Raw genomic sequence first — 27,365 nt, forward strand, 5'->3', positions numbered from 1 at the left:
AAACGGTCTATCATAGCGCTGTGTGGGAAGCTGACACTCGTGCTGCTGATAAATGGCATCAATTTTGTAATTCGACGCGGTTCTCAACTTCCAGATAACTAAGGTGTATCTGACTAGCTGAAGGTTTCCATTTTTTCTTCCCCATGGGTTTCTGCGGTTTGTGGGTTGAAATCGCAAAAACGGATAGTTACCAATCGACAAATAGAATAAACTGTATCTGGAGCATCATAATTACACTGCGCAGACCTTCATGCTCACATGTTCTACTGTTATTTTGAATAGTCAGATCAACTGCTAAAATCTATAATGCGTTGATACAAATTGTTGTATGAGTACAGAACCTGAGAAAAATATTTTGGAATGCTGTTCTTAACTGGGTGATTAACTTTCAAATGTGTCCAATATATGCCTTACAGGTGACTGCGTATTTTTTGCATTGGTATGTGAAAAAAAATGAATGGAATTAGTTGTGCAGAAAACGAAAACTCCAGTTCTCAAATTGTCTGCTAGTGTTTGTCACCTCCAAAGAGGGAGAAAGTGCGTTGGCGGCTTGTTGTTATCTCCATGTGAAATACTTGTTTGAAAGGGGAATGTGCCCTTTTCAAGGAATTGAAAATGTGTTGTAAAACTCGACTAGAATGCAGGGAAGTAACTATGGTTCTCACATGAATCGAAGTTTTCAATTGTTTTAATATAATCACACACAATGACGTACGTTTTGTTTGTGTTCATTCCGTATTATAATGTCTGATATAGACAGTTTTTGTAATGAGTAAATTGGCTTAGGATAATATTCTTGTACACGTTCACTTGAATTCTTTGTTTGTTAAGACAAACAGATGGTCTCACCACAAACTATTTGATAATTCTACTTGATGTAGATATTTTTAACTTTCTCCAACGCTTTAATTTTTATTGTTAGTCCTTACTAATTAAATAACCAATTTTAATCATGAAGAAACTATCAAATGAACAATCATCACAACAATCTGTAGTATATCATAAATTTTATCTTGTAATGTAGTTTGGACAAAAATAATGGTTGAAGAGTGTTTATTGCAAGCTAGTAAAGCATGAGAATTTTAGAATTTTGTTGAGACATGATTAAGGATCTATGAAATAATTAAAAATATTCTAGAATAATTTCGAAGTATATAATATATTTTATTTATTTATTATTAATATAGAAATTTTGCCCAATGTACAGAAATGTAGTAGCTCATGACAATATCTAAATTCTCTAGAGTGTCCTCCATGTAAAACTCTCATTGAGGAGTGAATACATCACATAATACTAGAGAAAAGTAATGAAACTACAATTGTGTTATAGATGCATATATAAATTTTAATTTTAAAAGTTAATAAGAAGTCCAGACACATTAAAATCTAAAGTCATGTAGGTAATTTTACATTTAATAATGTACAAGTTCTAAAATATTTCACGATTAATAAACAAATCAGTCATTTAAGTTTGTTTTCCATTTCAAGGCATCAGTTGTACTCGATTTTATTATATTAAATGAATCGAAACAGGTCTTCACATGTTTTCTGGAGTACGACTTTATTACGCGAAATTAATTCTGTATCACAAGCAATAAAGAATATAAAAGCAAGATGTTTCTATTTGTATGTCGTTCTAATAATGATCATCCCTTACTATCTTATTAGTATGTCATTCTAGTGATAATTGTGTTCTCTTTGAAGTATTCCCACAGAATATATGTGTCTTAACAGTATTAAAAAGATTTATCTAGATTATGCATCTTCTAATTTCTGCCCAAATAATTCTTGATTGCTGTTAAAGCGCTACATCATTAGTCAAGTATTGAATTGTAGAGCTGTGTTGCAAAGGCTAAGGAATAGCCTACTATTTCTTAGCCTTTGCCACTAACAGCCGCAAACTCTCTTTGAGGCACAAATATGTACATGCTCAATACACCCACTTCCCTGATGTACACTAAAATTCCTGGGTCCATTGTAATCAAGATAAATATGTAAATAATATTGAGCTAGGAATTACCGCTCCAATGGCTGAAGTCACTGCATGCTCTAGGAGGAAAGTGCATCATTCTCACAAAATGCTCATTATTGCTGTTCAGAAAAATCTTTTACGCGCATTTTTGCCGCTGCAACTTCGTCTGCAAATCGGATGTCCAGTGTACGCTGGTGGGTGTAAAGGCCAGCATCTTGGATGGGTAATACCCATGCTTCCTCACACGACTCGTTGTGATGGCTGTGCCACCAACCGGGTGGCGTTATAAAGACAGCTCCTGTCGTCCAATCCACCCTGTTTTGGATTGACAAAACAATCGTATAATCAGTATATATGGAGATATCAAATAATAGAAATAAATAGATAAGTGTGTTTAATGTGGCAAACGTGTGGAAAACATCTTTACTTTGTAAGAGCGACTTCTAAAACAGAGCTAATTATTTACAACTAGAGTGCCAAAATGCGGCTTACGTGCTGAGGAATCCAATTATTAAAGTAACGAATACCGTTATCGTGTGACTCATACAAACCTGATCGGATCCTTAACCCATCCCTCGCTATCGAGCTCTTTGCCCATCAGTGTGTACGTCCCTGGAGCAGCACGCACGGCCAGGTCTAAAGCAACTGAATTGTGTCGATGCGGTCTCTGAACTTCCCCTGATGACACAAATACGATCCGCCACATAACATGTCATTCGAAGTTCTTCAAAGTACTTGAATTTTGAAATATCAGACATTGGTTTGTAGCGCGCGACGCATGACCTCAGAGGACATTTACTACAAATTTTACAACAAGAATTTCATAAACAAGCCCCGACATACACGCCTTGAGCTGTGAAAAAACAGAGTTCACAACATTGTTTGAACCTCAAGAAACAAACTGAAGATAAGTCACGTACTGACCAGCAGGTAAAACATTCAACAACGACCACAGAACATGGGATAATGTCTTGGTCTCAGGTGTTGATTCGTTGCCCAGTAAGATGCCCAGTCGGTTACGGTGCTTCGCTCCAGGTTCATGCCGTACGTTCTCCACGTTATCAAGCAATACCTGCCGACTGCGTCATACAGACAAGTCAAAATTCACGTTAAGTAAACACTATTCACCTGCCTTTCCATAGGAGTACTACATAAACTCCATCCAATCACTGTGGCAAGAAAGATCTTGTCCTCATATACGCACCTGAAGTAAGCTGGTTTGAACTTCTTAACTCTGGGTACAACCCCAAGATAGTTTAGCAAAGGAGCATCTGATACCCAGTATAAACCTGCGCCTCCGCTTTGCTCCTCCTCGTCATCTAGACAAAAGTGAGTGCAAGGCATTTCTTCCGTGCTGGAGGGAAAGACGAAGAGGTCCCCTGTGCTCCACTCCACAACACCCAATCCGTTCTGGGATCGGCCCCGACCATGGATTACATAAAAAGCCTGAGATGTGGCGCATGCATTTGTAGTCACCGATTCGCCAATACAGATTCGTACAAATGATGCCAGAAGATTTGGGGAGGTAGCAGGATATCCTTCAATGCCTATTGCTTTGCTAATATCCAAAGCAGTCACTCTAGTGGGTCCAGACATGTGCTCCGTTGCATCGAGCTTCTGGATGGGAATGGGAATCATGTAAGGATTTGCTGAGCTCGTATACTCGAAAATTTGTGTTGAGTGTTCCCAGGTCTCATTAACAGAAAACTGTTTTCCCAGTGACTTAACCTCATCGTTAAGCTCTTTAGAGCCATTGTGAATGTCGATTGTGGGCATTGCTGAAACCCCTGGAAAGTAGTCCAAACAAATTACACTTGAAGTTAGTCAAAAGCCTGTAATCACATACTGAGGAAGTTCAGGAATACCGAAGTGCAGAAAGCCATAAAGACATAAACACACACTTAGAAAATGTTAGAAAGAACAACAAAACACATGTAAAATCTCCAAGAACGAATTTACAGTTACATCAAACTCTTCTGGAACATGAAAAACATCTACATTGTGCTTGAGCTGCGGCGTTACGACCGTTCCAAAGATTTTAGCCTGCCCAAGATTAGGAAGAACATATAAGCGAGTTACTAGTTCTAAAGAACAGAGGAGAAACGAGCGTCTAAACACCATTTCGCTACTATGTCAATTGCTTCACAAGATGCACTTGACAATGACAAAACAGAAGGAGATCAAAATCATTGATCGACGTCTTCACTTGCCTTCAATACTTCTGTTAGAAGGTCGCACGAAACTGCGAACGGGGAATGCGAGAGCTGGCGCGCCTCCAACTAGAACATAAAACAAAGAATCGGATTCCGCAACTTAAACAACTATTTCGCGATGATAGAAATGGCAGATGAGCAAACACCAGCTGAAGGATCAGAAGCAAACTGTCAACGAAGGTTTTCTCAAGCAGTCGAAACAGACTCTAGTGCTTGGAGGAAGAAAATGCTCCAAGAACGCTGCAAGAATAATGCAGGAATAATGCAAGAATACATGCTATTCTGCCATGAACATTCTAAAAGATGGTACGTGCGTAAAGCAACTACTCAAATTTAAACTTCCTTGGAGCGACAGAGTCCATGAAGGTCCAATGAGACAGCAGAGCATGCCAGGTTCGAAATGGAAAAAGCACCCTCCACTCGCGACTATCTAGCAGGACAGATTAGTGGTCTCCACCCATTGCTGGTTTCGCCAATCGCCATTAGTGGGAAGTCTCCCACAAGACGCGTCTACCGCAAGTAACATCTGAAGATTTACCCGATTTCGAGTTCGACACAAGGCAAGTGGATGCTATTCTCCCGGAACCCTACTGACCCAATTCATGGCAAAGCGCAGAAATAGAAATAGCGATCCACCCCCTCGAGATTTCCAGTTGGGGGTTTTGTGCGGTCATGGAGCAAGCAGAGTGTCCAGACGGTTGAGGACGACACTCTCAACAGGTGGTCGCTATTCCACTGACAATTCAGGTTTGATCATCGACATGCAAGAGCAAGTTGGAATTTGGAACTTAGTCAATAATTTCTGACTTGCTAAAGGTCAAGGCAGCACCAGCATTTGGAGGGAGCCACTCGCCCAATAGCATCAAGTACAAAAGGCCATGCTGTAATTGCACATTATTAGGAGATGCAGCAGATTGCGTAGGCTATAGGTCTATAACGCGGCTTCACTACAGCAACACATCTTCGCATGTGAGACGATGAGCGAGATCAGAGTCTGTCTCATGAAAATCAGCAATCCCTAATGCCCGCTCAACATCAGGGTCCACTGCGCTAACACTTAGGCTCTCATGTAAAGGATCTAAATGGCATTTCATTCAGCAATGGAGGAGAAATGGAAAATTTAGGAGCAATTCGACTTACGATTTGTGAGCACCTGGTTCTTTGCTATCAATTGACAACTATCGGCACACATGCGGGCAAAAGTGACAAGAGCAAATCGTACTCATGCCCTAATACAAAAACCCCGAGCCTAATTCCAAAAAGTCACTTGATCCTCCTCCAATCGGATCGGACTGTAAAGCGAGCATCAGTTACACCACAATGTAAGAGTGCCTCGAATTAGTTGTTAATAATAAATCCAGGACAGACCATTGTTAATGCATGAGTGAATGGTTTAACATCTGCCCATGATTGTGAATCAAGAGAATGCATCGGATAGCAACGTTGCATTGCCAAAATCGCACAGGAGGAATATACTGTGGCAGAAGTGATGCCCTGCTGCAAAATCTTCATCAGAAGCTTTCCGTTTAATCAAAACAAATTAGATTACACTACATAAAGTTCGAGTCTAAAAATTAATCAATTGAGAGAAAGATATTGAAAATCATAAAATTGCAAACACACACACACGCACAAGCAAAAACATACTGATCACAAAGACAAGGCGTTCATATACATTCACGTGACAGTCTGCACATCTCTAATTGTCCAATCCAAACTGAATCCAGTGGAACAAATTCGACATTCTGTAAATTCCAAAGCAGAGCCTGACGTTGTGGACAACTATGGTTGTTTCAGAAACGTTGTGGCAGATATTGGTCGCGCGATCACCTACTTGAAGCGATACACTCACTGATGACAATTTGTATCCATTACAAACAATAGTGTATAGAGAAAACAATACAAATGTCAAATGACAAGTCTAAGCAAATCTTAGATTGCCACTGCCAAATGAGAGGCGCAAAGAATATTGTGAAGGAGAATCTTAATCAATGTCACAAAAATTATGTCAAATATGCTGCGCTACAAGAGACAAGCTGCAGAAACAAAGGAACTCCCATGTGCAATCTCGGTACAACTTCACTCAATTGTCCTGGAAACAAATCTCTACCCTGCAAATGCGCAATAGCGCTATGGGGATTGAGCAAACTTCGAACCAGGCCCCTTCAAACCTTTCCTGCGCTGCACCAATTGCCTCCACCCCAGCTTCTGCTGCGGCTTGTGGTCTAGCTCACAAGGAAGTGCCTGCGCGGTGCTGGTGAACACATCGAGAACCGTGAATGCAAGAATGGGCGACAGGTCGATTGTGCCCAGAGGCGGAATAATACCCCGGAAGACGTTCAAGTAAGGGTCACAAATCGTGCTAAGCGGGTTCACGATGGCCTCAGGAGCGTTCGGAAACCACGTCAACACCAGCCGCGCAATCAACACAGTGTTATACAGGTTCAAGAAATTGAGCACAGAGCTCGAGATCAGAACCTCCGCAACAGAGTCCCCGGGAACTATAGCTGCGAAGTTACGAGACCTCCACGCGACATGCTTCGACGACGCAGCCCGATTCAATCCCACGCCCACCTTCAATTCCTCCACCTGCAGCAGCATTCTCTTCAGAACGGGGTTCTTCCCCACAATGCCATCCCCCACCTGCTTCACCCACGTCTCCGCTCCCTGGAGGTGCTGCTCAATTCCGTGTTGCAGCTCCACCAACACTCGCTGCGACAGAAGAGGGAGATTGGGCAGGCCGTCATGGCTTGACTGCTTGACGAGAGGCGCCATCGCCAAGTTTTGGGCGTTGGGAGTTTCCAATACTGATCTCGCAGTTGTGAGTGACCCAGAGATGGAGATGCCGGTGCCCCATTGAAGATGTGGAGTAGCTTCGGAAACAGACAGGAAACTGGATCAGGCAGGACGAGCAGAGTTCGTGTGGGGCGTAGTGGGCCAGGCAACGGTGCCTTTCTCTCGCTCGCTCTCTTTTTCGCTCTTCGGTTCCATGAATAGTTTCCGAAAACCATGCACTCAGATTTCCTCATCAACACCAGGGTGTACAAAGTTTAGGAATTGATAAGTGGCAGATAAATCTTGGAAATTATTGTAGTAAGTAGACTTGGGGCGTTGCTGTAGATAGACAACAATGTGTAAAGGAGAGAAGATACACAAGTGATAGGGTACCATCTTTTCGAAGAGTGGTTGTGCTTTAGAAGGAATGTAGAAAGGCCATGGTTTGTGGGCGCGATTGATTAGTTGTGTTGAATTCTAGTATCGTTTTGCTTGTACACATTGTAGGGATAGGAACTCATGCAGTATTAGAAAGTTACTTTTCAGAACAATTACAACATAGTTTGGATTTATAAAGACTTAATATCACCGGTGTAGATCATTTGCAAGATCAATAAAGTTGGTTATTTTTAGTGTAAAATAACAAATAAATTTCTCTCACACTTTCACTGCGGCTACTCCAGAAAGTGACAGAGACAGCGGGATTCCAAATATGGTCATTCCTGGACACAGAAGTGTTGTTTTACTTTATGATAAGAAGAAATATATGTATATATATATATATATATATATATATATAAATCAGAGATTATTGCAAGGTAAGTATTCAACTAACCTGACGCACGAAATGCACCACAAAGAAAGGAAAGTACTTCCGGATCAATTGCACCCAAGAGGAAATGCCACTATAAATACGAGAAAATGATTGTTGACAGAACACGTTGAGCGGCGATACCTCCGAACACCTGTGACTGCTTCACCTTCACAGAAAAACACTGTGATCTTCGATTACTGGGGGTAGGCGTTCAGTGACAACCCAGTAACTCCACAAATCCTATTTACTCAAAATGAGGACTTCAACAGAAACCTAGGAAGCATGCTTTAAATATACTTAAGATGAAGTAAGCATTAAAGTAATTCAATAAGTAACTGGTGAGTAAATAGAAGCATGAAGTTACACAAGACAGAAATAAATAAATAAATAAATAAAAATAAATCCAGAGTACCATACTTACAGTAACCGATTGACTTATTTGATTAAGCTGGGAGTAAACTACGTATCTTTCAGGTTCATCAGCTCTAAAACCCTCCAAAGAGTGAAAGTGAACATGCAAATGGCATATGCTAACACTCAAGGATCCTGCCAGCATAAGACAGAACCTCGGAAACAAAACTACGAGCTCTGCTATGATTCTCTACGCCCTCGACTTCCGCCTAAGCTAACTGTTAGTGCTATCACCCCACCGCTGCACCAAATTACAGAACAAAACTAAAGAGCTCCTAGCTCTCAATGCCATTTGAACCAAAGATTTTCAAGACAAAAAAACCAGAACTCATAAAAACAAACGATATACATTACACAGTTTGACTCTGAAACATAAATATATAATAACTGCATCTTTCCAGCAACCGTTTGCCCTCCAGGACTTAAACCAAAAAACATGCAAAGAGTATGCCATTCAATCTTAAACCTTCTATTGTTCTTTCCGTTCAGATTCACTTTTCTGAACCTTCACATAAGGCAAAAGTCCCAACACATATTCCACCTTTGGATTCCAGTTGAGCTGCTCTGCTCGGCAATACAGTAAAAATGTGGTGCCGATATAGGAATTGAACCCCATTAACACATGCCACAGAGCATGACCTTGAGGGTTTACCCGGAGCTTGGAAATCTGATTGCATAAGTGCCGGTCCGCTAGCCAGCACATACCACCGAGAACAAGGAACAAGATGTATTTATGAGCCAGTTTCCTTACAGCTGGATCTTTTGTGTGAATGTAATACTTGTACATCCTTGGGAGACAGAGCACCGCCAACAAGACCAAATGCAGTTGAAATCCCACAACAAACCTAAACTGCGAGTGCAGAACGGCAAATATAGTCCCGTACAGAAATAGGACTGTGGGCATTGTGCTCCGATAGTGCCAGTCTGGAGAATAAAGCACGTAGATGTAGAGAAGCATCACCCATACCATAGGAGTCTCATCACTCTGCTGTTGACTGCTCGCAAACGTCGCGCATGCAAAAAAAAAGTAACTAGTAAGACACTACAACTTGAGGGTATATATCTTCCAAATATTCAGTCAAAACATCGATATTCGATATGCATGTCCACATTAAGCACAGGCATGGACGAGTAAGATGTATATGAGCACTGTTAAAAGTAAAGTGTAAAAAGCTTACGCATATTTAAGTGTGGCATGAAATAGACTGCTTCCAATACAGAGCGCAATGGTCGACAAATGAAGAACGCTGAACCGCCTTTCAAATTTTTGGCTGATGGCATAGTATAGACCTATAATTGCAAGAATGATGCCGGGGACATTGGATATTGTGTTGTAAAACTCGGCCACCATAGGTGTGACTTCATAGTTCTTTTCACACCATTCCGTACTCGCAGTGATTGGACCCCAGTAACCCTGGAGCCATCCAGACGAAGGCTCCCCAGCCATGGAACAGAAAAGGGCTCAACAGCTACAACCCACCTTGTCCAGCTCGAAACCTTTCAACTTGAGCAAGTGCGAACTCTTTTGTCCATAATTGCTCAAGTACAAAAACTGTCTACCTCAATTTCAACCTGACAGAAACAAGAAGGCTAAAAAATCAACAGAAAGGCCGCAAGGAAACAAATGTTGGCAAACTGAAGGGTATAAATGCACTTTACACATAATATCTGCATGCTTTAACTTAAACCGCCTACTAAACTCCTCAAGTTAAAAGGAAAAATACAACAGCTAAATGAACATAAATTAGCACTACGCAAAAAAGATTCATCGACAACCATATCAAAAGCAAGACCTGCGAGATGACTACATGTTAAAGAAAGCTTGGCACACAAACTTTACGCAACTATTCATCAGCCCAGGAAAACCATTCACACTAAAAATAAGGGCGCAAATGTCACACAAGGCGATTATGGATGACTTGGACTGATACGTCTTCAGAGAGTCATTCTATGACTTTAAATCCTTCAAAAGAAAGTCTATGAAATCGTAAGCTCTTCTGATACGATTAGAAAGTACTAGCCCAACTCCTCTATCCATATTTTTCTTTAAGTGAACAGAGGTTCGAAAGGTTTCTGTATTCCAAAGGAATTTAAGTGCTAATCAGAAGCAAGAGCAACTATGTTCTACTTCTTACTGCGATTGACAATCATGTACTTTGAGCTGGTAGACATGCCTAGGCGCGCTACACAGAAGTAGGGTTTTGGTGCAGTAGATCATAGTCTGAGAGCGTCCGACTCAAGCTACAAATTTCACTGTAATATATTTCGCGCAACAAAATCGAAGGTTAGATCACGGGAACGATTTCGCCAGATAGATACACAGGAGTAGGTTGACAACTACTGGCATAGGCAGTACATGAAAAAGACAATATGCACGGGAGAACAGAACTTACCAGGATTTATTACACAATTCATTCCTACCGTCATTCCCAGTGCATGACTCCACCTAAATAAAACTCTAGTCTACAAAACAGCAATCTTAGAAGCTGAAGGAGCTCTAGAACAGCCTGTTGACTCAGATCGCAGGTCAAAAACCGCTTTCACAAAACCAAATCCCCCTAAATCTAAAAGAAATCTAAGCCCATAGGCCAAGCTCCTGACTCCAGATTCGACGATGAAACATTCCAATCACTCAAAACCAAAACCCAATCCAATCATCCATGTAGAGAAATCCATCCGCCCTAACTCTCACCACCCTCTCCTTCTCGGTCCCCCCCCCCCCCCCACCACACAAAGAATAAACCTGCACACTGAGCATCGACAAAACAACCCGACCTAAACCAAATCAAAACAAACCAGACTCCTCTTAAAATTAAAAGAACACACTATACAAACTCGGCAAACATACCTGATGTGGGTGAGCAGATCGGCGCCCGTATACGTCCCAGAGAGCAGCAGCAGCAGCTCTGGAGAGTAGCGACCAATGCCCTAATCGAGGTTGAAAGCAAAACGCAGTCTAAACTCTACCAAACGGATAGAAGCGAAGCGCTATAGGAAGGTCCAGAAACCATCATCAATCCTCTCAAAAGCATCAAAAGACCCAGGAACCAAAATTTGCACTTTGACACCGAAACTAACTAGCCCAAAACATGGGAATGATTATGCGCTCGCTCAGGTTTGATTGACTGGACAATGGCAAGGCAAGATGGTCCAGCGCAGCGCAGCTAGCTAAGCTGTCCGTCCCTCCCTCCCCCCCTGGCTTCAAGGCCAGCGGTTAAACACCCTGCATCTATCTCCCTCCCTCCCTTCCTCAACCCCAGGACTGATCCTCAACAAGCCCACCCGCGCGCGCTTCAACCGGGCTCTCTTGCATGCTCATTCACCGATGCTCTCTCACTCCCGCGGCGGTCACGGTGAATTTCTCCATTTTTTGCTATAATTGAGCGGCACTGGGTAGCACTTTGCGGCCCCGCCATTGCCCTAATTTCGGGACACCTTGGTGACCGGTTGGCTCTGGTTCCCCCTTCTTCTTCTTCTTCTTCTTCCTCCTCATGAGTCATGTCTTGCATAATAAATCTGTAGCTCGACAATTGGGTTTCATGTTTGCGGTAATCACTACGTCAATCAATCCCATGGCGCACAAACTGACGCAACCCAGTCCAGTCCAGCTCTGTCGTGAGTGAGCATCTTCATCTTCTTCTTCGCCGAAGTATGGCCCCGCGCCGCTCTCGTGTAGAGATGTGAGTTTCAACGCAAATTTGGAGTCATGTTTATTTTGGAAGTTTTTACTGTGTGTGCTTTTGAATTGTTTCTTTGTTTGTTTATTATTGTGATTGGTGAAGAGAACCTGAAAGAATGTTTAGAATACTGTTCTAAAGATGTGATCTTCAAAAATGTAATAGAAATAAATGAAACTGAGAATTGAAGTGCGTTGCATAGGTGTGCTATTAAGAAAAACTACTTCATTTGGTATTGTCTCGAACAATCTGTAAACATTTCGACCTACGTAACACTGTACACATGTGACTTAATCGAAAAGTACTATAAATAACATGAGTACAAATATGTAGCATTCATGCCATGAATTTTGTGTATTAATTTATTTTTAATTTTTGGTGTGAATGATTCTGAATAAATATATTTGAATGGACGTACATTGTTAGACATTTAAGAGCTTTGAAACGAATTTTGTGCAAAACATGTCTGCATAATATATTTCTCTTATTCGCATGGGAACCAAAGCGATAGATGAAGAGCTTATTTATGAAAATATCATGAGATGGAACGAAAAATGGGTGGTCTTTACAAAATCATAAAAATTTAATACAAACTATATGAATAAGATTGTATCACACTGTCCACTGTATGATAACATTGCCCTATTTCTATTTTTACTATGTTCCGAACCAACACATATTATGAGAAAAAAATGTACATATCTTTTCATATCTTACTATCTCTAAACTTCATTATAGGTTAAGCTGATAAGATTCATGTCAAGTCTAAAATCAGAGTGGTATGGTGTTCAGTAAATAATAAACCAAGCATTCATAGAATATTTATGCATGTTTCAAATTATTACAAAATAATTATAACTTGGTATGGCATATAATGATTTAAGCATTTTGAAATTTATGTTTATTTTAACTGATTAATTTTTATCATTTATTTTGCTACTATAGTTTTAGAAAAATATGATTGGAAAAAAAAACCTAGACATGGGAATTGATTGGATCTCTACTGTCATTTGAAGTATTATTTTTTACTTTGAAGTTTACAATATTTATCAAAGTAAGATTTGAGTTATTGTGAGAGATAAAATTAACAAATAAATTAATGTAAGTGTATTATAGTTTAATTCATTTACATTTGCACAAAAAATATAATTTGATATTATACACTGTTTAGATATCATCAATGTATTTTTTGTGGTTTTGCAAATAGTATTTTTTTTAAGACAAATCCATAGTAATTATTTATCAATAAAAAATAAAGTCTAAAAAAATATGTATAAGTATATGTACAATTGAATTGATATTCAATTTGTTTTTCTTAGTGTATAATATATTGCTATTAGTAGTTTCTAAGAGCACTATAAGTTGTTTTATAGAACATAATAACCAAGTTATTCTGTTTTTAATTTAGAATTTTTTAGCATATGCAAGAATCAAATTTATTTTTTTAATAGATGAATACTTATCTTAATGGTTGAATCTTGTTGAAGTAAGTCAAATTAGATAAATATATATATATATATATATATATTTTTATCTATTTGCAATATAGATTTTAAAAAGTTGATGGAAAAAAAAACGGCATTAGAATAGTAGAAGGTACCACAATTTTAAGTAATTCAATATTAATAGTTAAAACTTCATCATAATAATAATAGTAATGAAGTGAGAAGCTAAATTTATATAGATTAATAAAATTAAGTTAAAAAACTAGATGTAGTGATATATAGGTATGTAGAAAAGAGAATATTTTATTAATTAAGGTTTGTTTCACATAGAAGATTAAATATAAAAAATCATTTCTAAATGTCCTCACAAACAAGATAAAAATGAGAGCATAAGAATATAATATCAAAGAACTTGCTAGCAACAATGTTAGATTCTAAAACAATTTTATACCTATATAAAACAACCCTTAGGCTTGTCATCAATGTCTTAGTAGACATTGCAAATGTCAAGTAACATTTTATCTCACCTTGTATCATCTTTGCATTGTTTAAAGTTCACGTTTTTTCTCAAAAGAACTTCTTGTTGGAAGGCTTTTATAACAAAAATCATTGTTGAAATCAACCTTTTTATATATTATGCATTAAAAACATCATAGAGATAAAATAAATTATTTTAATAATAATAATAGAAGTTCACTTGTTTATGAAAAAAAAAAAAGAAAAAAAAAACCATTGAAGATGAGATTAATGATTAAAAGAATGAAATAATTATAAAATAAATGATTTTTAAATACTATAATATAAGAGCATTATAGTTTAATCAATCTTAGTAGACATTACTTATAAAGATAAAAAAATTCATTTATTTGTGTGTGTTTTATTATTTAATTAATTAATTAATTACTAATTTATTTCTTACCATTCCACAACTCTCATATATATTACATAAAGATTATGTTTTTTCTTTTAAAATCATATGCGATTGTAAAAAATAGATGAAAAAAACAAAATAAAATTTTAAGTAAGATTTTTTTATTAATTTTATGAAAAAAAAATTATAAATAACTTAGTTTCTTATTAATAATTATGAATTGATAGAAAATAAATACTTAGAAGTAGGGAAGGTGATAGTAGAAGAAGTTTTTATATCAAATATTATAAAAATAATTGTCCAAAAAACATAAAATCTTTTACTATAGAATATTTTTAATTAATATAATAGGTAAGATTTTAGTATTTTTTTTCTAATAATAATATATTTGAAAGAAGAATGATAAAGCATCCCAAATTTTTTCTAAAGCAATCCACTCTATCTTAACCATCATTGCACCTTTGCATCTTTATTCTTAGTCATTTCTTATTCCCCATTTCTAGCCATTGCTATGGATGGAGGTAAGGGGCTAAAAACGTCAAGAACAAGGACATGGGCTGGAAATGTGAGGAATGGGTTTGAAGGTTGGAAATAAGAGAACAACTAGGAACAAGGACATAGTTGAAAGGGTATAATGATGGTTTAAACATGTGGATCAATTTAGTAGAAATTGGAATTGCTTTATCATTTCCCTATTTAAAATGGATCTTAAATGAAGATGGATTTCTATTTTTCTTTTATTTACCAAAAAATAAAAACATATTGTATATTGATAGAATAGTAATTAAAAAATATGCTAAGACAACATACACAAATAATTTCATGCAAAGATCAATTGAAAATTGGTGGTAAGTAATATGAAATATTCATAACATTGGATTTCAACTACATGACAATGTTCAAACCATTCCTCACAAAATTAACCTATCACTTAGTATAATGTTTTTTTCATTCTACTACAATTGTGGAAACCATCGGCATGTGAGTATGACAATACATAGTTACAGTGGTCCAACAATTTCATGCAAACGAAAAGTTACAAAAGAAATATTGTGAACAAACTCTACACCATCTCCACAACCCATGCGCTACTAATTGTACAACAACAGTATGTTGTACCGCATCGTTAATAGAACAAGAATGCATGGAATACTATGTTCAATATTCATTAAAACCAGATATGAATCTGTTGTGCTTCTGCTCCTATACCTGCCTGAGTGCCAAAAGAACCCACTCTTCTCTTCAGCCTGATGTATTACTGCAAATAAATGATCATGCTATGTATTGAAGGACAGCGTTCCAAGCCCACCCCAAGTGAGTGTGGAATCCCCCCCCCCCTTCAAGGCCACAAAAGCCTGATCTGCTGCAGGAATTCCGGAGTGTGAATTGCAGTTTTAGTTGAAGTTCTGCGAGGAGTTCTTGTCTCAGGTCTAGACAATTGGGTGGGGGGGGGGGGGGGGTGATTCATCTTGTGGGTCAGCATGCTACTTCTATGGTTGCAAAGCTCAGTTGAAGCATTTGGATGGTTTAATAGATGCAGCCGATCATGATTACCACCGAAGAGCAGCAAAAGAATGAAGGATACACGATTCCTTGAGTGTCGTGAGTGTCGATCAGCTGCCCCTTCAGCACGAGGCCGTCACAACGTTGGCATGAGGCCCGAGACGATGGCTTGGTACGTTCCCAATCCTTGCAAACATGTTCCACCTACCAGCGATTTGCGTGGCGAAATGCTTCGCATGGTCTTTAGAGCTTGACGTTCAGAGGTTATATTCCTCGGCAAGTCATGAACCCATCGTCACCAGAAGGTTTCTTGTGGTGATCAGAAGGTTGAATAGAAGGTTTTTTTTTCAACACTGCAGTGGGTTGTAGTTGATACCAAGAGTTGATTGTAGGCCTACAAACCTGAGGGCTGGAGTTGGATTGACTGGGCTGTTGGTGGTGTCGGAGTAGTGGAGAGAAGGTCCAAGATGACGAGGAATACTGGAAGTCCGATGCAGTATACTTGCGTTTATGCGACAATTTGCGGTGCCACGTCCCTGCTCGCGTTATACGGCACAATGGAGCACGCCATTGTCGGCAAATCTGGCAAGAGTGGAGAAGTCAGCCACGCCAACCCACAACGAGCAAATAGGGTTGAAGGAGAGGCAGTTGGGAAGGACGAAGAGTGGGGTCAAACTTGTGGACATGGCGGATGCTAGTCGAGATCAGTACCAAGGAGGCGTCGATACGGACTCCAGACTTCGAGCAATTGTCGTCAAAATGCAGGCAGTTTTTCGGAACGCTTCCAAAGAGCTTACAAATTTCGGACGTTGAGATACGGATTGGGACTCACGTAGAGAGAAGGCACGACCGGCGAAGCAAAACAGTATCCTGCTAGTTTCAAGCTCACATCCGAAAAATGCGAGAATGCTCACGGTGACCATTTGTTGCTTAAGTCCTTGAAGAACAAGGTGGATTACTGCCGGCTCCATGGAATCGAGCTCTACCACATTATGGACATGCTTAATGAGAAGATGGTCGGATGGTGGGTGAAGCTCTTCGCGATCCACATGCTCATGCTCGCCAGCTTGAGTGGATTCTGTGGATGGACAGCGACGCCATCTTCACGAACATGACATTCGCACTCCCACTTGAGAAATACAAGGATCACAACATGGTAGTCCAGGGGTGGGACAATGAGCTGTACGACCTCAAGAATTGGGTGGGACTCAACACAGGTCCGTCGAAATCTGTTAACAGTTGTCTGAGTGTAAATTGAGTACTTACAATCAATTGATTATACTCCTCACATGTTCGTTTATTGCCATGGAATAGGAGTCATCCTTCTCCGGAATTGCCACTGGTCCATCGACCTTCTCCATGAATGGGTGAAATTTAGCCCCAAAGGTCGAGTGGGGGAAGCTGCCTGAGCCCTGCTGACGGAGGCATTTCCGGACAGGCCACTCGTCGATGCAGAGGATCAATGAGCCTTAGTCTACTTGCTCATAACGTAGAGGTACATGATCTTACGGACCATTCGATTTATAAACAAGCTAAATTAGACACTAGAGAATGTGGACAGTGTTCCTAAGCATCGAAAGGGTGATGCATTCATGGTGGCGATGGGCAGCGAAAGTGTACCTGGAGCATTCGTACCACTTGCAAGGATTCTTCGAGGTTAGGACGATGCAGACGCACAGGTATCCGGGGATGGGGTACGTGGTGGCCGTTCGTGACGCACTCCACCGGGTGTCAAATCTGTATCGGATTGCCCAAAACACAATACGACATCGAGAATTGTCACCGACACATGGAGCAAGCTTACAAAATTGCAAACAATCAAGTGTTGCAGCAAACTGGCTGGCTTTACTTGTGGCTTCCTCCACAACTCAATAGTCAAACATATCTGACTGCCACCAACAGCATTCATAAAAAAAACTATTACTTACATATCAGCAAATCTTGCGGCTTGGTCCCTGAAACCCCTCGCCTGGCACCCCTACGATGTCCTCAATTTTCTACCTCCATATTTAATGGTGTCCTTTAGATTTTAGACCTCCAGGGATTGCAATCAGGATCCACAAATTACGTTGAGCGTCTCTGATCTGGTTGAGCGTGTCTATTGAAGAGATGGAGTGGAATAATAACTAACCAAATAGGCATTGTTGCCTTCAGTGTGAGGTGCCACCTGTCCTTTACGATGTAGACTTAGCAGTCAGAGGAAGACGATAGGGCTGCCCTGGTCAGTGCGTGCTTACAAGATTTTCTCTTGTGAGGACTTTCATGCATCTGACACCCAGCAGTATATGTCTGTCAACCGGGCATATGAACCTGGCGACGTAAGTACTCGCTGTTCTTGATGAATGCTGCTTCGCAGCAGGTGCGGCTGGTGAGGATGCTCAGAACACCCTATTAGTTGCAACTGCCCTCCGAAGTCATGTTACTCCGTCTGGTATGTTTAGTTATACCCATTATGCTCTTTTGCCCTGAGATCATATTCGACGCCCTTCATGTACATCCCAGAAGAGTACAAAACGGTTATCTGGTTTCATTATCACCAAATCTCAGTCACCAAAAATGAGAGACTTCGGCATAGTTTGTGACAATGTACCCAGTTTTCAGCAAATTTGCAAGGCTGGCTCATACAGTGCCGTAGTTGCTTCCAAACGGAAATCTACGAGCGCAAAGTAGAAAAAACCTTCATACAGATTACACAGAATCTTGACAGATGAATCTGCATTTATGTACAACATGAAATGATTGGATTCGCTCAGTTGGCTTGACATGCTAATCCTCTGCAAATTTGTCTTCAAGCTTAGATAAGAACTGGAATTCTGAAATGCAAACAAGCATATGGCTGTGCTACTCTGCAAAGGTGAAGCAAAGCTCGAGTACAACAGTCTTACAGCTGATAAACGCTCTGAAGTCTGAGTATTACTTGACAGCCGGTGTGACTTTTAACCGTTCCGAATAGTAACATTCACCCTCCTGCCTATGATGGCCATGCATATGACAGGCTCCGATTTGTGTAAAAACATTAATAAGGGGAAAATTCACTGCTGGCGGTTAGGTGTGCACATTGATTGCCACCTTGATGACTCGCGCCTCGAGTGTAATGGTGGAGAGCTTGGTTGACCAGCTACTCGGCTTCGCTGCTTGGTGGCCCGCCAGCCCTGGCAGCCAGGCACCCTAGCTGCCACTCAGTTTATGAAGATGTACTCATGAGCGTTATGTCCAAGACATTGTGTGTATTCCCTACCTTTCCTCTTCCGCAAATCTGGGTTTAGACACCCGTTCCCCTTCGGCTCTTGCAGATTCTCTGTACAGCTACTTCGCTATCTCTTCTGCGGAATCTTGCAATATTGTAGCTTGTCTTTGCATCTTACTCTGTCGCGGATTGTCACTGCAAGTGTACTGGCTCCTTGTCTGGCATGTGATTACCTGTGATCTGATAGTGCAGCAAGGTGAGTATCTCGCAAGTCATGTCGACCGCCATGCTTGCGTGAGAATTTAGGCGATTCGCCAAAATGGTTTGAGAGTGAACGTCGAAGTTGTTGGTGCTGTACTCTCGTGGTGGATTATTTCATTTCATTTTATTTTGTTTCGTGTCTTCGTGCATGGAAGGAATCAGGATGGAATCAGCCGCAGGAAGAACACAGAGAGCACTGGCAGTCTGGTTGGTCATTGCGCAGCTGCTGCAGATAGTGGCAGCGCAGGACTTGCAAGTGGATTTCTATGGTGGGACCTGTCCTTCGGCGGAGAAGATAGTGAGAGACGCTGTGGAAGCTGCCGTGGCGAAGGATCATGGCAATGCGCCGGGCCTGATTCGTCTCCACTTTCATGACTGCTTCGTGCGAGTAAGAGTTTGGCGAACCAGCGTCGGCATTTTTATATTTACAATTTTGGCCTCTCCACGAAGCTAAGACTTTCTTGTGTGGATTTTCTCGATGAATAATGTATACTGCACTATTAAAATTATCAAACTTGTGGAAGTTGCGTTTGATTAGGGGTGCGATGCGTCAGTCCTTTTGGACGGACCGAAATCGGAGAAGGTGGCGTCGCCCAACTTTAGCTTGCGAGGATTCGAAGTTGTAGACGCGGCCAAAGCAGAGCTCGAGAAACAGTGTCCTGGAATCGTTTCCTGCGCCGACATTCTTGCCTTTGCCGCTCGTGATTCCATTGAATTGGTACGTGAAAGTTTTCAACTCCATCAGAAGATTTTGAATAGCTGCTAGATCGACTGTTCGTAGGGATGATCCAACTGTTTTGTGGTGATTGAGCAGACTGGCGGAAAGAGATGGGAGGTTCCTGCGGGTAGACGAGACGGCAACGTGTCCATCAATGCCGAGGCAGAAGCAATGCTGCCGAGCCCGCAGCTCAATGTGCAACAGTTGACTGACAGCTTCACTCGCAAAGGATTATCTCAAAGCGATATGATCACATTATCGGGTGCGCACACGATTGGTCGAATCCATTGTTCGACCGTCGTGGCGAGATTGTATCCTGAGACAGATCCCAGCCTCGACGAGGATTTGGCTGTGCAGTTGAAGACCCTCTGTCCTCAAGTCGGCGGGAGTTCATCCTCAACCTTCAACTTGGATCCCACGACGCCAGAGCTCTTCGACAACATGTACTACTCGAACCTCTTCAGCGGCAAGGGAGTTCTGCAATCGGACCAGATTCTGTTCGAAAGCTGGTCCACGAAGCTTCCTACAATGTTCAACGTCTTGTCCACAACATCGTTCACTTCGTCATTTGCAGACTCCATGCTCACCATGAGTCAGATCGAAGTGAAGACGGGCTCAGAGGGCGAGATTCGTCGCAACTGTAGGGCTGTGAATCCCGTGGTGGAGGCCCCTTCTCCTTTGTAAGCAGCTTTGGGACTCTACTCATTTGACCTCGTGCTCACCACGGAGAAGACCCGTCTGCAAGAAGATTAACGAAAGTAAGTTCGACCTCCGAAAATGGGCATGTCGTTGTTTTTCGATGGTTTTTCTTCACATGGACACAGATTCCTTGATTGACTTATGACTGTAGGTTAAAGTACAGGAACTTGGCTCGCAGGAAGCCTCTGTCCGACTTACAATAGTAGATCGGAATTGAAACTGTATCAGAATCTGAATCAGCTTAGATATTGGATATTGTTACACATGAACGTTCTGTTCTCATAGAGTTAGGGTTTAGGAACAGCTTACCAGAGAAATCCCAACGGCCGTCAGAAAGCGGCAGCTGTGGAGCTGACAATGTTGCATCCTTCCCCGTAGCCTGCTCTTTTCAGGATTAAAGCTTTGATGTGGAGTTGTCACACTCAATAAGCCCTTAACCTACTCAATCTGAATATGATCGTCGCTGTCATTCTTCACTTCGTCTCTGCCATAATCCTTGTAATGGCTTTGTCACTGAAAATCCTTCATTCTAAGATGCAACAAAGACTTGCAAGAACTTAATAGTCATGCATAGATAGGGACGTCTGTTAAATTTCTTTTGTTTCCTATGAATTGACACCGATCTCGTACGCAATAAATATCACTGGGCGCAGTTTGGCTAAATCTGGCGCAATTTAATCGTCACAGCTATTTAGATTTCTGTCCAGAAGGATATCTAATCATCACATCATCGGTCATCTCCGTCAGGCAAATCTTTAACCTGATTTCAGCATCGAAATTCAAACTTCGGACATGTCAATCAATGACCACGATTACCTGACAACAGGCTTCGAAATCTCAAGAACACCCTCTCCCTCGATGATGACCATTTTTGGCCTGATCCAACTCGTCTGGCCATTCGAAGAACACGTCCAGCTAGCGCTGAAAGAGCCATATTCCGAGGAGAGACATTTCTGGATGGAATTCAAGATTGCGAACCAAAACACGAGAATAAAAATTGCTGTCCACGTCCACCTTCTAAAATACGTTGAAAGAACTGGAAAGTGGTCGGAAAAGATGTAGTGCGAGCCTTTACCAATGAGACTATATCAAAGACGTGTCACAAGGATCACCCTGCTTCACAATTAGAAAGCTTTTATTCGCATCTACAAGTACCAGGAATGAAAATATCCAAAGTAAACATACACAAATGAGTCGGAGGTGGAGTAAAAACAGGGATCGCCTTTCCGGCATCTTGAAAAAATTAGGAAACAAAAAAACGTTACACCGTGTAGTGATGACAGCCCCTCAAACATCGATTCCATGTCACTCTCATTTGGATCATATGATGTCATCCTCATTCCCAACTACCTTGTTCCTTGAAAAACTGGACAATCCAAAAATGACGTCGCTGTTGAAGTTCACATGACATTCTCACCTGGCAAAGATGAGCCTCATGGCACTCCTTGATTGTGACAATTGCGTGAACCTGAATAGTTTTTGCTGTCAGTGTACAATTTCAGACCACCGTTGATGAAGTCCTGGAGAAACTGATTTCCTCATGTTTCAGCGCTCATCGAACATTCCTTGTGATAGACTTCCGAACGTGAATGCCATGTAGTACGAGCTAAACATAATTCAATTTTTGGATTACGGAATCGAAGGCAGCTTGTGAAGAATTCTTGAGAATCACTGCGGTGGTTCTATGCTCAAAAACAATCGAGCTGCGAAACTAGTGCACCTATCCATGTTAACGAATTTGAGAAAGGCCCTGGTTGTGTCCGCGTTGCTGTTCAATGAAGGCAAGGCGTTCGTGCTGTGATCCACACAACTGCTTGCCGTCGATCTAGTGTAAATCTATAGATGAAATTCACCTGTATGCTAAATGTGGATAATATTTGTTACTGAACTCAATTGCTAATGTCTTTAAAACTTGAAACGTCGTAAATCTGGTGGGTAAAGGATTGGAAGTGGTGCTATTTTTAAACTGGTCTGCGATTGTCTGTATTTCCCCGCATTTTTTTTGGTGAATTTAGCTGTGCGATTCTTCGCGTGGTGGAAAGTATAAGAAGCGTGGTTCGGCAAAAGCATTTGCCACGTGTCAACTGTCAATGCTATTACGACTCCGCAGAAACGCCCTTTGAAGGCGTTAAGGTTTCTTTGTAGAAAGTCGATCATTATTCTTGGGAATTCGAGTTTTTGGCAGTGAATTTATGATGCAAGGGGTTTCGAGGTCCTATTTGCCTATGGCATCCGCACAACTTCATCAACCCTCTCTGCTTACTTCGCCTTGTTTGTATGCTTCTCGTCGTCGTCCAGTTCTCCAAAGTTCCTTCACAAATGCGGTTTCTCTTCGTGCTTTTGGAAAGAAATTTCAACCATCGTTTCCCCTAACTTACACTGCGGAGAATGTCGGTTTGAACCACCAGCAACTTCAGGTTTGATCTCTGACGTAATGTACATCATATTCTTGACCATGTGTGTATGAATTTCTAAGAAGTAGTTGCCGGCTATTGACTTACATTCAGAATTTGAAAAACGGAGATTATTGCCTCTCGCTTTTGTATATAATCGTCTTGACCTAAATTCTACTTTTACAGGCATAGCCATGGCCGAAAGAGCGTAAGCCTTATTTTGTACAAGTATTTTGGCATGTTACATTTTCTCTTGTACGTGTCGTCGCTTTGTAGGGGAAACTGAAGGCAACCCCCAATGATGGCCAAAGCCCTAATGACGATACCAAACTTCATCAGCTGCATGATATCTCCACATGGATTCTGGATTTTGCAGCTTCAAATTTATTGCCTCTCGGTAAGATTCCTCTACGCGGTGTACGTGCAGGAAGAAGCAAGTGATTACCAGATTCAAGAGTAATGAATACATAAGTTCTGTGTTGTCGAAAAAGTGATTATCGTTGCTTTGTATGAAATGGCAGCCTTGATTACGGGAGTTGTAGTCGGCTTGGTGTACCCACGTTCTGGTCAGATTGCCCACCAGTGGGGTCTATCAAAATGGAGCACTTCTGGAATATTTCTCATTTCTGGTGAGGCCAGCACTCAACATGATTGCTACTGGAATCACCTTTCTAATGATTGTTCTATATTTCTGAGTCATGTTGTGGAGCACATGTTCGCACAATCAGGTAATTCTTCAGAGTGGTAGGTTTGAGAACAGATGCTACCTTTGCTAATACTACGTGCTGTTGATGTGAAACTCAGGGTTGACTTTGAAAACCGGAGATATGCTCAAGGTAGCCAGTGCGTGGCCAGCTGCATTGTTTGGTGTTGTAAGCAACCGAAGCTTCTTTCTCTAATGTTCATTCTAATCTATGTGCTTGTTGGTTCAGTATTCTATGCTTAGGGCAGGATCTGGGGTCAGTTTGTACGTGTAGTATTGCCTTTTCAAGTTATTGTTTCGAGTTTCGAGACACTAGAAGGCACATTTTTAAGGTATCTGTTCTCATATGCAGTCTAGAAAGTTGGTACCTTGAGATTACTTGCGAGACTTGGCACGGTGCCACATTTTTTGATCGTTTTGTTGCGTTTCGATCATCCTTGATAAGAGAAAACTCTTAGCGCCTCAACTGTTTGTGAGTTAAGATGCTTGGTCAAATGTACGCGTTTACTTGAACAAGACATAATGTGTCGTGGCTCTACTATCAACTTTTGCAGGTTTCGATTCTGTTCATTACTCCTTTAGCAGCCCTTCCAATCTTGCGCCTTCAGCTAAATCCTAAAGAACTTGCTACAGGTTCTGCGTAAACTGTTAACAACTAGGGTGAATGAACAGTTTTTTTCCTGACAAATCCATATTGAATAGTGTAAGCATTATAATTATCTGAAAATACTAGAGGAATCTCATAGCTTGATTCTATGTATTAGAACATACTTTTGGATGCAGTTGAGACGGGCATGACATGGTCAGTGCAGGGCTTGCAATCTTCTGCTGTGTACCCACGACTCTCTCGAGCGGTGTATCCCTGACGCAGGTATGATAGCTCTCCCTAATCATCCTTATTGTTTGGCTGTCAATTGCGGGTACATCATGAAACCATCATTTCTGTGGCATGTTAATTTGCTCAAATCCACCTATGTGTGAATGAGCGACAGGTTGCAGGAGCAAACACTGCATTGGCTTTAGCTCTTACCATAACAACAAACCTCGGTGGCATATTAACTGTAAGTAACCTTATGCCAGTTGTACATTATATATGTATTCTTCTCATGATTGGACGAACCAAAATTGAAACTCATATTTGTGTCTTATTTTTTAGTAACATGTTAAGATATTCTAAATCCTCTTAAATTATGAAGTCTAGAATTGTAGTGAGTTACCAGGACCAGATCTTTTTAGTCAGATATTCCACCTTGCATCAAAAATCATAGGTCTTGCAAAGATCTTGAGTACATTTCCTAGTTGTGGAGCTTTTTATGGTGTATACCGTAATCATGATGTCTTACTGGATGCAGATGCCATTTTTGCTATCTTCTTTGGTTGGTCAGAGTGTTGGAATCACTCTTCCTGCAGGCCCTCTTCTAAAATCCTTGGTGGAGACGTTACTCTTACCCCTTTTACTCGGGAAGGTACAAACTCTTTACTTAAGACATTCATTAGTGACTCCAGCCCTAAGTGGATTTTATTTGTGCCAACTGAAGCAAAGAAAGCAGCAAATTGACAAAAGTTTGAACGTCTTAAGGATGTAAGTAATTGTCAAAATACTTGGAACAACTTCTCTTTGTTCCCACAGGTGGCTTTTTAATAATGTAGATTTATCTTTAGCTTATTCGACTTGGACAGAATGCCCTGATTGGGGTATGTTTTGCAATTTTCTGCAGATGATACGAGAATTTTCTGGTAAGAGCTGGACTTCCAATTGCTTTTGTGGCAATCGTTGCATGAGGTTGATATCACCGACTGTCGGGGCTTTGTTGTTACGAATAGTTGAGCAGCAACTTCCTTAGTTCACTTCTGCACGTAATTAAGTTGAACCAGTGGGTTCTAAATTGTTGCTCATTCTGGGAACGCGCAGGTTATGCGAACTTATTAGACGAAAAGAAGCGATATATGTCGATGATCAGCAGTCTCTTGCTTGGCCTTGTATGTGGTCTATTTCCTGTTTGGATGTAACATTGAGGATTCACATAAATCACTTAGCATAATGCCCAGTTTAGGAATGCGATTCTCAAAAGCCTTGTACGGATGACTTGTTAAAGTACTGTCTTTGCATCAAGTCTTGTATGTCATCACGCTTTAGTAAAGAGATGCGTTATGTCCTGAATTAAGCCTGTGTAAGTAAATTGAAATGTGATTGATTTCAGGTACCATGGATGCAAACAAGTTGTTCGAGAGAAATGTTACTCTTGGTGGACCCAATCCAGCTACTAGCTTCCATTTTTTGTGGCATGTACGTATTCATATAGGGATTGCTTCTAGTGTACACGAAGGAATTTGCAAATTGAAAGCAATTCCATGGTCAGAATCTTTAGTTCTTGTCATCACAATTCTGCAGATAACTAATTTACTGACCTTTGACATGTTGGGAAGTAAAACTCTTATAATTGTGCTGCTTGTTTTTTTCATAAAACTTGATGTGGAATCTTGCAGAGCTTTGCATGCAGTGTACGTCATATTTAATACTACTGTAATGTGGTTCTTCCCTGCGTATTGGGGCAATAAGGGTGGTGACCAAACTTCAGCAGCACGGGCAGTGATTCTCGTGGCCAGTCAGGTGCAGTTTTATTAAATTTCTTCACTGCAACCAATGCTCTTAAACCGATAGAATTTTTGATACTTGATCAAAGACTACTTGAGTTCTGCTATAACATCCAGTTTGAACCTTGATGCAGAAAACATTGCCAGTTCTCGTAGCAGTGGTGGCAAAACTTAATGGCGCTTTAGGGGAATCAGGCTTGCTGGTGCTACCCTGTATAGCCACGCATCTGAGTCAGGTTATTGCCCTTTGTATCTTGATTTAGGCAACCTGGAGGTGGTTACAAAACTTGAATTTCTGCATTAGTGATTGACTTAATCAGTGAAATCTGCATGCGATGGTTGTTCTTATTCCAGTTCTGTTGCTGCATTGTGTGTGCTGCAGATACTCTTCGACTCGGTACTCGTCGGTTACTGGCTGGATTCTGACAAATCGGCCAATAAGAAAACTGCTTGATGTGGTGCGACATGCAAGCCAAGGGTGCAATGTACACAACTTTTGCTATATATTTTGTATTCCAATTTGTGTTGAATTATGTGGATTTTAAGTGCAAATAAAATATTGATCCTTAATTTTGACATGACGTTCTACAACCTATAGTGATTATCAACCTGAAGACTCAGCTAGATCATATTTCCACTTCGGAAATTATTCTAATTGTTTTTCCCTTCACAGTTTATGACAATAATGTTTTTTTTCAAGGACCAAAGAGTTATTCTAGTGTAGTATTACGAAATACAAGCATTGATCATAGCCATGTTTTGTTACAGAAAACAATTATGCTTTCGAAGCATGTTGGATCATTTCATTGAATACTTGTTAGGTCCAATTTTTTGTAATATAATGAATGTATTATTCCTTAAACTTCTATTAGTTTTACCTCTTAATTCTTTTGTTTGTTATCTTTTGAATGGAAAAGTATTAGTTGTTTTGCAATAAAAATTAAAAATAATAATTTTAATGTTAAAAATGGATAGTTTGTCAAAAACATAAATAGTTGAAATTTTGTGTTCTTTGAATTCTAAATACTTAATGATAATAACTATATTTTATGTGAATGTGTTGTTATTTTAAATTGGATTTTAATTATCATAATAACTTTTGCAATTAATAATACAAGGCATGTACAA

At 40.5% G+C, this 27,365-nt stretch overlaps 4 protein-coding genes, 1 long non-coding RNA gene, 1 other non-coding gene and 2 pseudogenes across 13 annotated transcripts; 3 read left to right on the forward strand and 5 right to left on the reverse strand.

The window, feature by feature from the left end:
• Positions 1-1,643: 1,643 nt before the first annotated feature.
• Positions 1,644-5,396, reverse strand: LOC112280547 (uncharacterized). Of its 2 annotated transcripts, none has more exons than XM_090249160.1 (5): positions 5,326-5,396; positions 3,177-3,759; positions 2,897-3,051; positions 2,524-2,650; positions 1,644-2,287 (listed from the first exon to the last, which is right to left on the reverse strand). In XM_090249160.1, exons 1-5 carry the CDS (start codon positions 5,375-5,377, stop codon positions 2,086-2,088), a joined length of 1,119 nt encoding a protein of 372 aa, XP_090105286.1. In that variant the 5' UTR covers positions 5,378-5,396; the 3' UTR covers positions 1,644-2,085. The 2 variants fall into 2 exon arrangements, with proteins under 2 accessions (XP_090105286.1, XP_024371915.1); XM_024516147.3 differs by lacking the exon at positions 5,326-5,396 and adding an exon at positions 4,183-4,809.
• A 756-nt stretch (positions 5,397-6,152) lies between these two features.
• On the reverse strand, positions 6,153-7,255 carry LOC149989580 (ylmG homolog protein 2, chloroplastic pseudogene; annotated as a pseudogene). Its single transcript, XR_016502267.1, has one exon. The product of XR_016502267.1 is annotated as a ylmG homolog protein 2, chloroplastic pseudogene (transcript).
• A 273-nt stretch (positions 7,256-7,528) lies between these two features.
• On the reverse strand, positions 7,529-7,955 carry LOC112280549 (uncharacterized). Its single transcript, XR_016502268.1, has 2 exons — positions 7,796-7,955; positions 7,529-7,682 (listed from the first exon to the last, which is right to left on the reverse strand). It is a non-coding gene; the product is annotated as an uncharacterized LOC112280549 (transcript).
• Positions 7,956-8,134: 179 nt separating this feature from the next.
• Positions 8,135-11,634, reverse strand: LOC112280548 (alkaline ceramidase). Of its 4 annotated transcripts, none has more exons than XM_024516149.3 (4): positions 11,034-11,437; positions 10,579-10,648; positions 9,364-9,757; positions 8,135-9,180 (listed from the first exon to the last, which is right to left on the reverse strand). In XM_024516149.3, the coding sequence occupies exons 3-4, from the start codon at positions 9,630-9,632 to the stop codon at positions 8,655-8,657; spliced, it is 795 nt and encodes a 264-aa protein (XP_024371917.1). In that variant the 5' UTR covers positions 9,633-9,757; positions 10,579-10,648; positions 11,034-11,437; the 3' UTR covers positions 8,135-8,654. The 4 variants fall into 4 exon arrangements, with proteins under 4 accessions (XP_024371917.1, XP_073389028.1, XP_073389029.1 ...); XM_073532927.2 differs by lacking the exon at positions 10,579-10,648 and adding an exon at positions 10,360-10,438 and having other exon boundaries at positions 11,034-11,361; XM_073532928.2 differs by lacking the exon at positions 10,579-10,648 and adding an exon at positions 10,321-10,438 and having other exon boundaries at positions 11,034-11,361.
• Positions 11,635-15,179: 3,545 nt separating this feature from the next.
• Positions 15,180-22,621, reverse strand: LOC149989581 (uncharacterized). Its single transcript, XR_016502269.1, has 3 exons — positions 21,964-22,621; positions 21,363-21,499; positions 15,180-21,030 (listed from the first exon to the last, which is right to left on the reverse strand). It is a non-coding gene; the product is annotated as an uncharacterized LOC149989581 (long non-coding RNA).
• LOC112279868 (xyloglucan 6-xylosyltransferase 1-like) lies at positions 15,831-17,620 on the forward strand (annotated as a pseudogene). Its single transcript, XR_016502048.1, has 4 exons — positions 15,831-15,920; positions 16,074-16,280; positions 16,518-16,898; positions 16,996-17,620. The product of XR_016502048.1 is annotated as a xyloglucan 6-xylosyltransferase 1-like (transcript).
• LOC112280037 (peroxidase 5) lies at positions 18,909-21,022 on the forward strand. 2 transcript variants are annotated; one of them, XM_024514960.3, is made up of 4 exons: positions 18,909-19,124; positions 19,285-19,517; positions 19,668-19,847; positions 19,944-21,022. In XM_024514960.3, the coding sequence occupies exons 2-4, from the start codon at positions 19,293-19,295 to the stop codon at positions 20,529-20,531; spliced, it is 993 nt and encodes a 330-aa protein (XP_024370728.1). In that variant the 5' UTR covers positions 18,909-19,124; positions 19,285-19,292; the 3' UTR covers positions 20,532-21,022. The 2 variants fall into 2 exon arrangements, with proteins under 2 accessions (XP_024370728.1, XP_024370729.1); XM_024514961.3 differs by having other exon boundaries at positions 19,292-19,517.
• A 95-nt stretch (positions 22,622-22,716) lies between the features above and the next one.
• Positions 22,717-26,813, forward strand: LOC112280035 (putative sodium/metabolite cotransporter BASS4, chloroplastic). Its single transcript, XM_024514959.3, has 14 exons — positions 22,717-22,963; positions 23,216-23,336; positions 23,461-23,568; positions 23,744-23,811; positions 24,197-24,275; positions 24,455-24,513; positions 24,635-24,703; positions 24,995-25,108; positions 25,361-25,379; positions 25,555-25,622; positions 25,844-25,929; positions 26,130-26,253; positions 26,372-26,473; positions 26,620-26,813. Exons 1-14 carry the CDS (start codon positions 22,739-22,741, stop codon positions 26,689-26,691), a joined length of 1,314 nt encoding a protein of 437 aa, XP_024370727.1. The 5' UTR covers positions 22,717-22,738; the 3' UTR covers positions 26,692-26,813.
• Positions 26,814-27,365: the final 552 nt, after the last annotated feature.

This window comes from Physcomitrium patens, chromosome 3 (genome assembly GCF_059467195.1).
Source record: "Physcomitrium patens ecotype Gransden chromosome 3, ASM5946719v1, whole genome shotgun sequence".
Taxonomy (NCBI): domain Eukaryota; kingdom Viridiplantae; phylum Streptophyta; class Bryopsida; order Funariales; family Funariaceae; genus Physcomitrium; species Physcomitrium patens.

Coding starts and splice junctions, on each gene's coding strand:
- LOC112280547 (XM_090249160.1), bottom strand. CDS start 5,377: ATGTGTGCCGATAGTTGTCAATTGATAGCAAAGAACCAGGTGCTCACA. Junction 2,651..2,896: donor GTTGAATGTTTTACCTGCTG/GTCAGTACGTGA, acceptor TTGTGTCATCAG/GGGAAGTTCAGAGACCGCAT. Junction 2,288..2,523: donor TGGGTTAAGGATCCGATCAG/GTTTGTATGAGT, acceptor AATCCAAAACAG/GGTGGATTGGACGACAGGAG.
- LOC112280548 (XM_024516148.3), bottom strand. CDS start 9,632: ATGGCTGGGGAGCCTTCGTCTGGATGGCTCCAGGGTTACTGGGGTCCA. Junction 9,181..9,363: donor CATGCCACACTTAAATATGC/GTAAGCTTTTTA, acceptor GTTTGCGAGCAG/TCAACAGCAGAGTGATGAGA.
- LOC112280037 (XM_024514960.3), top strand. CDS start 19,293: ATGGAATCAGCCGCAGGAAGAACACAGAGAGCACTGGCAGTCTGGTTG. Junction 19,518..19,667: donor TTCATGACTGCTTCGTGCGA/GTAAGAGTTTGG, acceptor GCGTTTGATTAG/GGGTGCGATGCGTCAGTCCT. Junction 19,848..19,943: donor CTCGTGATTCCATTGAATTG/GTACGTGAAAGT, acceptor GTGATTGAGCAG/ACTGGCGGAAAGAGATGGGA.
- LOC112280035 (XM_024514959.3), top strand. CDS start 22,739: ATGATGCAAGGGGTTTCGAGGTCCTATTTGCCTATGGCATCCGCACAA. Junction 22,964..23,215: donor TGAACCACCAGCAACTTCAG/GTTTGATCTCTG, acceptor GTCGCTTTGTAG/GGGAAACTGAAGGCAACCCC. Junction 26,474..26,619: donor TAGCCACGCATCTGAGTCAG/GTTATTGCCCTT, acceptor TGTGTGCTGCAG/ATACTCTTCGACTCGGTACT.